The sequence below is a fragment of the Carcharhinus amblyrhynchos genome, chromosome 20 (assembly GCF_965287045.1).
Source record: "Carcharhinus amblyrhynchos chromosome 20, sCarAmb.v2.hapA, whole genome shotgun sequence".
NCBI lineage: Eukaryota > Metazoa > Chordata > Chondrichthyes > Carcharhiniformes > Carcharhinidae > Carcharhinus > Carcharhinus amblyrhynchos.
Window position 1 is genome coordinate 16,630,486 of NC_137343.1, and position 12,850 is coordinate 16,643,335.

The 12,850-nt window shown below is 42.7% G+C and overlaps 1 protein-coding gene across 2 annotated transcripts in view; it reads left to right on the plus strand.

Annotated features, from left to right (window-relative positions):
- smtnb (smoothelin b) overlaps positions 1–12,850 on the plus strand; it is a 341,529-nt gene that overhangs the window by 90,351 nt on the left and 238,328 nt on the right. For both annotated transcript variants that reach the window (XM_080208169.1, XM_080208168.1), the window contains exon 3: positions 2,775–2,868. In XM_080208169.1, the coding sequence (XP_080064295.1) occupies positions 2,775–2,868 (94 nt within the window). The remainder of the gene's footprint in view (positions 1–2,774; positions 2,869–12,850) is intronic.

The window sequence follows — 12,850 nt, forward strand, 5'->3', positions numbered from 1 at the left end:
CACTTGAGCTGTTATAAGAAGTGGCAGGAATTCTGTTCTTGCCTGGGTGCAGGAACAGCCACAGGCTGCACTGAAGAGCCCCGACCATACATTGTCCCCTCCACCCCAGCCCCAACAATGATGGCCTAATTGTAAAAGTCATTTCAAGATTTTTAAGAAGTTGAGCCATCACTTGCTTAATGGCCTACCCAATCCTTGGAAGGCCTATGATTGGCACCAAAAGTCAATCCACCATCCTAGACAGCATTGTTGGTCCCTGACAGATTGGGGTGACATTTTTAGAGGGTGCCCTAACTTGAAAAAAAGTTAAAAGTTCCCCTCCACAGACGCATGACACCCCCCCCCCCCCCCAACGGAAGCTAGCTCTGGCAGTGCCCAGACAGGGGCAATGTCTGAGCACTACCCGTGCATGACCGTCTTCCCCTCTGGGGCCAGTACTTAATCTGTGCATGCCCCAGTGAGTTTTTTTCACCAGGTCCCTATTTGTACAGACTTGTAAACCTCGCTAAGGTGATGTCACATTGGTGGGGGAGGAATTCCTTATGTGGGGAGAATGATACAGCAGGGAGGCCAATAATGGGGTTCTGACCTTTTATGGCAGGGCTCCATGATGTCAGTGGTGCGATGTGGAGACTATCTCAACAGGAAATCCCACTGGGGTAACTTCCTTTTTGGATTCTCCGCCCTTTCTGGCTGTCCCTCCTGCCGAAAATGAGGGGTGGAAGCCAGCCACCCTCCTCCTCTCTCTCTCTCTCCCCCCCGGACTTCTTTTCTCTCCACTATTCAGATGACATAAAATGGCAAGTCGAGATGGATAAGAAGCAACTAAAAATAGATAACCTGAGGGGATGGTTAACTGGTATCTTGCATTTGCACAGATAGAACTATTATGACAAGCTGATCAAAGCAATGAAAGTGGATGTGGAGAGGATGTTTCCTCTTGTATGATAATCTAGAGCAAGAGGTCATCGGCTTAGGATAAGGTGTGGCAGATTTAAAACAGCTGAAGAGAAAGGGTTGTGACTCTGTGGAATTCACAACCCCAAGGGAGTGAACGCCAACTCATTGAGTAAATTTAAGGAAGAGGTGGACAGACTTTTAATTATAACGGTTATGTTGAATGGGCAGGAAAGTGGAATTGAGGCCGAAATGAGATAAACTGTGATGGTATTACATAGCAGAACAGCTTGAGAGGCTGAATTTCCTGTTCCTCGTTCTTATGTTCTTCTAAGTTTTAAGGGGCATTTTAAAGGAAAAGGGGTGGATAGATTTAAAGAGCTGCTTAGGGCTTTGGCAGCTCAAGGCAAGGCTGTGAATTTTGGGGTGATTAAAGTTGGAAATAGGGAGGGTATCAGTATTGGAGAAATACGGATATCCAAAGGCTTTAGGGCTTTTTTAACTTCGTGTTATGTGGGTGTTGCTGGCAAGGCCAGCATTTGTTGCCCATCCCTAATTGCCCTTGAATTAAATGGCTTGCTAGGCCATTTCAGAGGGCAGTTAAGGATCCAACCACATTGCTGTGGGTCTGGAGTAACATGTAGATCAGAACATAAAGGTGACAAATTTCCTCCCTTAATGGATGAATGAGCTTTTAAACAAAATCAATGATAGTTGGCTGGAAGAGGTTACAGTAATAGGGCAGGGTGAGGTCATGGACTGTTCTAAAACATGGAAAGGAAATCTTAAAATCCAAAGCGTTGTCAGTCTCTGAGCCAGAGTAGGTCAGAGGATATAGGGGTAATGGATGAACACCATTTGGTGCAAGTTAAGACATATGGAGGGTGGAAGATGTTGGACAGAAGTGCATTGAAATTGTCAAGATTCTCTCTAACAAAAGCATAGATCTGGATTTCAACAGCACACGAGCATAGGTAGCAGTTGAACCGGGTGATGCGGATGTGGAAGTAGGTGGTCTTGATGGTGGCATGGATATGTATTCAGAAGTTCATCTCTGGGTCAAATGTGGCATCAAAGATTGGATGATGTAGATGAGAAATAGGAAGGGAGCAAAGATAAATTCTTGCAGAACTACAGAGGTAACAAGGTTTCAGAGCCAGAAGAGAAGCAGTTGCAGGAAATTCTCTGGTTACATCTGTTCAGTTAAGAATGGAACCAAGCCATTGCAGTCCCACTAAGCTCAATAATGGAGAAGATGCGCTGGAGGAGGATGCTGTTGTCAGCAACGTCAAAGACTGAAGCCAGATCGAGAATGAGAAAGAGGATTGTTCACTATGGTCAGTGTCATTTTGAGAAGGGCTGTTTCAGTAATAAGGCAGGTCAAAGAGAAGGCATGATATTTGATGCCTTTAAGAAGCAGAGAGGCAAAGGATGGGCTAAGATGTCAAAGAATAAACTGATGTACAAGGATGGTCACAAAGAGGAGAGAATGCTGCAGGTAACAGATTGTCATAAACAGAGTGACTTCAGGGCGAAGAGACACCATTGTTGAACAAGTAACAAAACCGTGCAGCGACTAGAGGATGGGGAAGTGAACCACAAGGCAGGGGATTGGAAAGAATATCTCCTTATACAAAATAAGAGAAGGGATGGTGGACAGAGATAGATGTACATTAACCTTGTTCATATAAAGTGGGACATACACAAAGTTCAAGGTGACTCAATCTACTAGTAATATAATTGCAATTCCTATAAGCATACTTGTTAGTACATTCCTTGATTCATTTAAAAATGCAATGAATATCTGCTAGCTTGTGTATACACAGTGAATCAAGTGTATAATTTTAACTTCTGTCTTTCGGAATCTGTTTTGTCAGATCACACCGACAGGAGGAGGATCAGAAAGAGTCTTTGGATATCCTTTCGGGCAAACTGGAATCAATTAATGACATTGATGAGTTGACAACCTTGGTGAGCAGCATTATTTCCTTGAAATGTGACAGTGTATGCAGCTTCTATCTTTTCATGTTTTTCCAACATAGTGGGTGACCATTTGGAAGATCTAGCTTCTCCATCTTGTGGACCATTGGTGGCACTCATTAGTATAAATATCACTTAAATTCTACTATCAGCAACTGCCTATGTAAGTTGATTGGTCATTCTCAGCTTTTCAAAAAATCAGTTGGTCTGCAGGTAAACGTTTTCTCAATTTAAAATATTTATAGATCTATGCCGGTATTCTTCTGCCCCGCCCAGGGAAACGGAGTGGGTGAGAGGCAGACAGCGGAAACGTCTGTTGATCATGGGCAGGAATCTCCGGTCCCGCTCGAGCGAGGCTGTAAAATCCCATCGCTAAGAGCCAGTAAATTACACTGCATCTATTTGCAACTCAAGTGGACTGGATCAGGCTTTGATTAGGGTTGGGATATGATAGGGAGTGGGATAGCCTGATCTTGGGTTTGGATATAGCTCGGCACAACATTGAGGGCCGAAGGGCTTGTACTGTGCTGTGCTGTTCTATGTTTCTATTCGTCCTCCAGGGGAACCAGACACAACCAACAGTTTGTCTGCAACATATAGTTTGATCCAATTGTTGTCAGGCAAGTTACAAAGTTCAGAAAAAGATACTATTGCTTTTAGAGACTGCATGGTGCTGTTGAGTTTTGTTACAAAGGGGTGGGGCCATGGAGAGATCTCAACACGATGATGAGAATTTTGAAATCGTGATGTTGGTAGACTGTGAGCCATTATAAGACAACAGGCCACAGCAGTGTTGGGTAAACAGAAGATAATGGGTGGGAGGCTGTTCAGGAAAACATTAGAAAAATTGAACCTGACAAATAACAAACATTTACAAGGATGTTGCCTGGAATGGATGGCATGCCCTATGAGGATAGGTTGAGGGAGCTTGGTCTTTTCTCCCTGGAGAGACGAAAGATGAAAGGTGACCTGATAGAGGTTTATACGATGTTGAGAGGTATAGATTGAGTGGATTCTCAGAGGCTATTTCCCAGGGCTGAAATGGTCGCTATGAGAAGACACAAGTTTAAGATGCTGGGGAGTAGGTACAGAGGAGATGTTAGGGGTAAGTTTTTCACTCGGAGGGTGGTGAGTGAGTGGAATCGGCTGCTGTCGGTGGTGGTGGAGGCGAACTCAGGGTCTTTAAGAGACTTCTGGATGAGTACATGGGATTTAATGGGATTGAGGGTTATAGGTAGGCCTAATAGGTAGGGATATGATCAGTGCAACTTGTGGGCCGAAGGGCCTGTTTGTGCTGTAGTTTTCTATGTTCTAAATGGAGTCTTGTGCATATTGGTTGGCCTACACAGAATGCAGTTAGTTTTTAAAAAAAATGTTAATTCTCTGTATGCAGGAAAACCAGCCTTTATTGCCCATTTCTTGTTGCTCTTGAAAGAGCAGTGGTGATCTGCCTTGAACTCTGTGTGGTGAAAATGGGTGTTCTAGTGCGCAAAAGGCTAGTATACAGGTATAACAAATATTAAGTAAAGCTAATAGAATGTTATTGTTTATTGTGAGGGGAATTGATTACAAAAGTAGGGAGGCAGTGCTTCAGTTGTACAGTCATTGGTGAGACCACATCTGGAGTATTGTGTACAGTACTGGTCTCCTTATCTGAGGAATATATAAATTTATTAGAAACAATTCAAAGAAGGTTTTCTAGACTAACACCAAGAATGAGCGGGTTGTCTTAAAAGGAAAGGTTGTAGAGGTTAGGTTTCTATTGCTGAGTTTAAAAGAATAAGAGATAACTTGACCAAAAGCTTTTAAGATCCTGAGAGATATTGAAAGTATGGATGTGGAGTGGATGTTTTCTTTTGTGGGAGAATCTAGAAAGAGCTGTTTAAAAATAAGGGATTGCTCTTGTAAAATGGTGATGGCGAGGCGATGAGGAGAAATTTCTTCACTGAGGGCCATGAGTCTCTGGAACTCTCTTCTTCAAAAGGCAGTGGAAGCAGAATCTTTAAATACTTTTAAGGCAGAGTTGGATAAATTCTTCATTAACAAGAGGCTGAAAGGTTATTGTCGGCAGGCAAGAATGTAAGGTTGAAGTTATAATTCAATCAACCATGATCTTATTGAATGATGGAGCAGACTTGAGGGACCGAGTGACTTAGTCCTGCTCCTAATTTAAGTGTATGTCCATATGTGTATTTGTAAAGCTCTGACTGTTAGATGAGAAGTTCTAGGATTTTGACCCTAGCGACAATGAAGGAATGATGATATATGCCCAAATTAGGATAGTGTGACTTTGAGGGAAACTTGGAGGTCATGGTGTTCCTCTATGCCTGTTACCTTATTCACCTTAGTGTTAGTGGTTATAGGCTTGGGAGGTGCTGTTGAGGAAGCCTTAGCAATTGCTACACCGCATCTTGTAGTTAGTATGTACTCTAGACATTATTCTCTGGTGGTGGAAGGAATGAATATTTATGTGGGTGGGTGGGATACTGATCAAGCTGCTGCTTTGTTGTGGATGTGATTGTTGGAGCTTCACCTATCTAGGGGTCTGGTGAGTTTTCCATCATGATAGTCACTTGTGCTCTATTGACCACATCATTCTCTTCAATGTGATTTAATCTCAACTGCCCCTTGAAATAGCCTAGCAGGCGACTGAATTGTATCAAGCTATTGCAAAAAGGTTTAAGGAGAATAAAATTGAATTGACCATCAGCCATCGATGTAGGCACCAGAAAGGACAAAAGCACGTTCAGCCCCCCGACCCCAAAATCTTCCTTAGTAACGATGGAGGACTTGTGGCAAAATTAGGTGAACTTGTCCCACAGACTAGATAAACATCACGATGGAAGAGTGGTCATGTGGTGTTAATGCAGGACTGGCTGTGTTTTGTAAGCTTTGGAGCTAATCCTCTTTTAATCCTTTTTATTATCCCTCATAATTATTTCATCCTGTTGTATATAAGCTATGCTATGTTCCTGGAGGATCCTGGTCAAGAAAATCCTTGTTTGATTGAGATGGTTGGGGTGGAGCCCAGTTCGCAGTAGCGGTTTCAATGGTGAACGGACCTCAGGCACTGAGATAATGGTTGCCGTTGTGAATGATGTTGTCGACAACAGTCTCAGCTCCCCAGCGCAGATTATCGGGTGCTCGCTTTGATGAACTATGAAATATCCTAAAGAGAATGAATAAAACGAAGAAGAGAATCGTGTCCTGTGAGAGCTCACCTTCAGCTCTTCAAAATCGTGCTGCATGGTAATTCGAACATCCTGGTTGATTCAGAGAAAAGGGACCGAATGCCCCTGTGCTGGTCTCCCAAGGAAAGATAGGTATGAGTTCCCAGCTGAATTTGAGAACTGGCTGCCATGCTTTCACAATCTCAATTTAAAGGCTGGGTGTTTGAGTTTAATGGAGCACGTTGTGTGTGGTCTTTGAAGCCTGAGGTTGGTCAAAGACTCTGACCACTGGTCTTGTGTTCGCTTATCCTCTGTGTTCATTGAGAAGGGCTAGAGGCAGCCTGAATGTGGTGGGTCTTTGCCACCCTCTGGGCCCTAAGTTTCTCTTTACTGGGGCTTTGGGACATCACATGGTGGAGGTGCAAAGGCTTCTGGAGTCATTCTGGATGTTGCTTGATAGCTTTTTGGCCTTTTCAAGCTCCTGTGTATGGTTAAGTTATCCTGTAGTTCATCATTAATCTTCAACTTTGTTCCTTTGTGATTATTCAGTGATACTGGGGGCGATTTTTCAAAAGAAAACAAAGTACTACTGCCAGCAGGAAAATTGGAACACTTCCCACTAGCGCTTGCAATGCCAATCAGGTGTGCTTTAACAAATTTTGAAGTGATAAATCTCCCCCCACATGAATCAGTTGGACTAAACTACCCAGGCGCATGTTTCGCCTAAATTGGGGATCAAGTGACAAGTGAGAGCACCATTAAAAAAAATCCCTTCCAAGCACTGACTGAATGTCCAGCCAGGAAGATGGCTTCAAGAAGAGCTGCATGAAAGTTTCTGGATGCTGACCTGATCGAGAGGTTGGATACAGTGAAGGAGAGGTGGACTGCCCTATTCCCCAGGGTTGACAGGAGACCACCAATAAGAACCATGAATGTTGCCTGTAATGAGGTGGCAAAGGCTGAGTACCAGCAGTCTCACGAGGAGAGCTGGCATCTAATGCTGCAAGAGCTGCAAGGAGAGTACCCGTCTGTCTTGTCCTGGCATCACTCCTGTGTTTATTTGGGTCAGGTGGAGGTTGGGAGTAGGCCACCATCACCTTTTGGGGGCTTCTGGATTACTCTCCCTCTTGAGACTTGGTTCCCCTGTGGATGTAGTGTCTGGTTAGCTACTTACATCAGGTCCTATTAGCTGCAGGGCCAGAGTGCAAATCTAACTGCTTCTGTTTAGCATTATTAGAATTTTTCTTCAGTTGGAGATTAGGCTGGATAGAACAGTAGGTCATTTCCCTCCGAAGGGTCTTCTATAGGGACTTCCAGACTGTCCTACTTTTTGAGGCTTGGTCTCCCAGGTGTGGGCAGTATCCTGTTTCTTGTGAGGATATGCTGTACTGTTCCTGATATATATCCTTCTTGCGATGCTAGCCCATATTTGGCGTTCATTAGCTAATCCTGATGTTTCTCGCTCTCTCTCTCTGTGTCAGGTTTCCTTTCTTTATGCATACTCTGATTTGTTATTTTTAATTCTCAAGGATTTCCCATATCTTGTTGGGAAGGGGAGGAAAAGAATTGTATCTTTCCCCAAGATATCTTGTTGATGGGTGTCTTGAGGATTTTTCTTCTTGACAGTAGGGTTTCCTTGGTGGAAAATCATTTATGTTTTCTAGTGATGGCGGGGCCTGAATTGTGCCTGTAATAGAGCTGGAGAAGAGTGAATCATAAAATCATAGAAGCTCTACAATGCAGAAAGAAGCCATTTGGCCCATTGAGTTTGCACTGACCACAGTCCCACCCAGGCCTTACCCCCATATCCCTACACATTTACACGCTAGCATCTCAGGACACTGAGAAGCAATTTTAGCATGGCCAATCCATCTAACCTGCACATCTTTGGACTGTGGGAGAAACTGGAGCACCTGGAGAAAACCCACGCAGACACAAGGAGAATGTGCAGACTCCACACAGACAATGACCCAAGCTGGGAATTGAACCCGGGTCCCTGGAGCTGTGAGGCAACAGTGCTAGCCACTGTGCTACCCAGAGTGAGGTCTCTTGTGTTTTGAGTCTTGGCGTAGTGTAAGAATCTTGGGCTTATTAGTTGCTGTATGTGAGTGTGTATCTGATCACTCCATGTCCTGTAATGGTGGCTGTATCCTGATTTTCCTCTTTTTTTCAGATATCTTTCATTGCTTGAAAGTCTTGGGATACTGAGTTAGGTCCCAATTGGTTGTATTTTACCCCACGAGAAATTCCATATATTGTGTAGCTCTGTCTTTGTCATCTTGTGGAGCAGAGGTTGCATCATGGTGCGATGTGCTGTTGGCTTTATCCTGTTACCTGAGATTCACCATCTCTTTCTGCTGACTGCAGAGATTGCAATGATTGATAATCTGAACCATTTGTATGAATATTTGCTGATCTTTTCTGTATGTACCTATGAGAATTTGGGCATTTGTTGCATCTTGTGGAGAAATGGAAAACCCTCAATAAAAGCATTCATTTTTAAAAAAAAGACAGCATGACAAAGTTACATTCATTGAATCGTACCTTTTTGTCAAGGTCTCGGATATTTCAATCACCACCCTTCAATATGTCCTGTCCCACTGGCAGGACAGACCTATCAGAGGTGATGGCAGACTTGTATGCAGTTGAGGGAACGGTCCTGGAAGTCTTGAGAGTTGAATCTGGACCTGCCACATCCAGTTGTGAATGGTGATGGACAATTGAACAACTCACTGGAGGAGGAGGTGCTGTAAATATTCTCATCCTCAATGATGAGAGAGTCCAACAGCACTTCAGTGCAAAAGATAAGGCTGAAGAATTTGCAACTATCTTCAACCAGAATCGACTTGATATAGCTCCTGCTCTGACCAAGACCATAGGAAACTACAAAGAGTTGTGAACGTAGCTCAGTCCATCATGCAAACCAGTCTTCCATCCATTGACTCCTATCATATATTAAGCTGATCTTTGTCCTCACTGTACCTGTTACTGCAACATTATATTCTACACCCTATCTTTTCCTTCTCCCCTACATACTTTATGAATGGTACGTTTCATCTGTATAGTACACAAAAGACAATACTTTTCACAGTATCCCAGTACATGTGACATTAATCAAATCAAAAAAATGCCAAGCGAACAATTGATCTTGGCCTTCGCCAGAGGTCCCCAGCATCACAGTTGCCAGCCTTCAGTCAATTTGATTCACTCAATGTGATACCAAGAAACAGTTGAAGGCATTGGATACTACAAAGGCTGTGGGCCCTGACAATATTCCGGCAATAGATATGCTCCAAAACTTGCCATGTCCCTAGTCAAGCTGTTCCAGTACAGCTTCAACTAACCAACTGGTATCTATCAGGCAATGAGGAAAATTTGCCCATTTATGCCCTGTACACAAAAAGGACGACAAATCCAACCCAGCCAGTTATTGCCCCATTGGTGTATTCTCAATCATCAATAAGATGATGGATTGGGTCATCAGCAGAACTATCAAGTGGCATCTATTTAGCAATAACCTACATGCTGATACTCAGTTTGGGTCTTGCCAGGGTCACGCAGCTCCTGACCTCATTTCAGCCTTGGTTTAAACATGGACAAAAGAGCTGAACTCGAGAGGTGAGGTGAGAATGACTGTCTGTGACACCAAAGCAGCATCTGAATAAGACTTCAAGGAACCCCAAGAAAATTTAAGTCAATAGGAATTGTGTGGAAAACTCTGCTGGTTGGAGTCATATCTAACACAAAGAAAGATAATTGTGGTTCTTGGAGGTGAATCATTTCAGTATCAGGGTGTCACTGCAGGAGTTCTTCAGTCCTAGGCTCAATCATCTTCAGCTGCTTCATCAATGACCTGCCTTCCATCATTCGGTCAGAAGTGGGAATGTTCATTGATGTTCAGCACTAACATCGCAAATAAAATATCATAATCTGCAATGAGTTCAATAATAGAACTTTCCTATGTGTTCTGGTGAGTCACTCTCCTTTATCTTTCTGTATAGATTTGACTGCAGAGCTTTCGCATGAACAGTTTTTATACTTGTCCCTGTTCAAATTTTGGAACTTGTGTGAACCAGAGGCCCACATTTATACTACTATTTAAAATGGATCCCTTACTTACTAGCAGAATCACAGATCTCCAAAGATTTGGGTCTTTGATTCTCCTCCAAAGATACCGGAACCAGATTAAACAGTGCCATTGTGAAAGGCCAACCCACTAAAGACTGTTTTTGGGACCTGAGTTCAGTGCTGTTGTTGCTTGTACAGTGCCATTCCATACATTGCCTAAAGAGGGAGCTATCCTGCAGTATTATCATATTTGAGTAGGGCAACAGGTCATGTACTCTCATTAACTAACAAAAACATATTTGTTCTAAAATTTACTTTAAATGGTATTTAAATTATTGTCACTACAACAGCACTTGCCAAACTATTTTCCAATAGCACTTGCCAAACTATTTTCCAATCCATTTTAATGCTTGAAAATTAATACAATCCCATCGTCCAACAAAAGCAAATCAGAAATAAAGCATCACTGTATCATGCAGTGTATAATTATTAAAGTTTGTGTATTTTTGATCAACATATCACACAAATATGAAAATCTGTGTTTTTAAAGTACTTTGTGAGAATGATGCCTTCTGTCCTCATCAGTCCATTATTTGCCTGAGCAACTCCAGCTCATGGACCTCTCCAGGAAAAAGCAGAAATGCTGGTTGAATGTCTTGAGGTAGCTGAGGTTGGAGCCCAGGTTGATCTGCAGCACCTGTATGGGTCTCAGATAGACCGCAGCTTTGCAAGGAAGGCATCCATACTGGGTTTGTAGTTGGGGTTGAGCTTAGAGACTCAGTAAAATGGCCATGGGCAAAAGCCCCTGACCTAGAGACCAAGAGATGAGCAAGTCAAGGGAAGGCTGGACATTATCCAAGCTTGATGTCAGTGTGGGGTGGAGTCTTGGAGGATGGGGCACTTACAATCCTATTCATTGTTTCTGTGATCCCAGTTGGGGCGGTGACCCATTGTCTGGGAACTACTGCACTGCTGTGAAACATGGAATGCCCTATGGTGAATTGGGACCTTGTAACTCACAGGTAGCTATGGCTAGTCCACATTTTAATGCACTGACTTCCATTTGTCCCCTTCTGAGGGCTACCCTGACACTTTGGTCAATTAATCACGTTTTTATTGATAAAAATAAGGTAATGAGTGCCTTCTTAAAGGGACACCATCAATGAACTATAACAAAATAAACAAGAATATAAAAGAAACTTAATAAAATTAAGATGATATTCTCCAGCGTGGTAATGCACCCCAACACCTCTGGCACTTACCAATTATGGAAAGCTTCAAGATTATGCCATGTGCTCTATCTCCATGGATCACTGGCTGCAGACATAACCATCATTTTGTGTATTGCTCTGGATATCTGACTAGGAGCAACTGAAATCAGTTGTCTTCCCGCTCTGACCCCAATATGTAGCACGTACCCTTATCATTGCAGCCCAACTTAATTTGAATCCATTTAGAAATTTAAAAATATCTGATCCTTGTCTTTTGGGAAAATTATAATTTATAACCATGAATTAATAGAGGTCAAGGGGATTTCTGCATATCAACATAAACTAACATTTGAAGTTTGATCCTGGTAAATGACAGCCCTTCAGTGTTTTGATAATCTTGCAAATAATATCAGTATGTGCGATACAGTTATATATTAATGTTCATTCAGGAAGCCAGTCGAGTCATTGAGTTAAATGATATGAGTGGAATTTCCAGTTAGTGGGGAGCTGAGAAATAGGAAGTGACTGGAATGGATCTGGAGTCTTTTAAAATGCAACAGGAAGATGCTGTAAAATGTTTGTAATGTAACAAGATTTAAGCTGTTTAGATTTTAGTAATAATTATTAAAGTTCTGATTTTAAATTCAGATGTATTGAGTTCAACCTTTCTTTTATTACCACACTTGATCCTAAACTATGGACAGCTTTTCCCATTGATTTCAGTTTCTTATTGATCGCACCCTCTGCAGCTAGGAACCTGTGGCAGAAGATCGCTGAGGCAGAGGACCAGAAGATCCCGCTGACTAGAATGGCCAGAAAATCCTGCCATTTCTTTTTGCAACAGCAGGATTAGTGCTTTATGCACACAACATTAAACCAAGGCATTTGCTCAAGAGAGGGAAGAAGGAGATAAGGAAAACAAACGCTAACTTTCCATTAATTCAGATTAAGCTGTATCAATGTGTTGGAGCAATGATTTGGGAGAACAGTAGGACAGAGTATAAATTGCCAATTCCACCTGCCATGGGGAGGGTAGACAGTGGTGATAGAAGTTGGTTATGTGATCCTGTGCAGTGTGAAACTGTTGGCATTTTGTCACGCAGTCCACTGACAATAATCTGTTATTTTCTAGTTAGAGTTTGTTGGTCTATGGATCGGATATCCCCTGAACTGCTGCACTATTTGCATGTCAGTAACAATTGTGTAAGTTGAGCAAGATTCAGTTCTATGAGCAGATAAATCTTCCAAGTATTTGTTACAGGCAGGCCTGGCATGTTGGTATGTTATCATGCTGGCCTGCTATGTTTTGGCCTTCAGCCAAATGTTTTGTGTTTTGGGATGACTGAAGTGAGAATAGCCACTCTCAACCCTCTCCTTCCCAGGGAGATCTCAAGGCCATTTATACCTTACTGGGAGCCTCAAGTTACCTTTTACATGATGGCCCCAGAAAGTGGTGGTAGTTGTGACAGGGCATTTTCATGGAGAGGTGGATGGATAGGGATCAGCCAGTGGCAATCCTGGCAA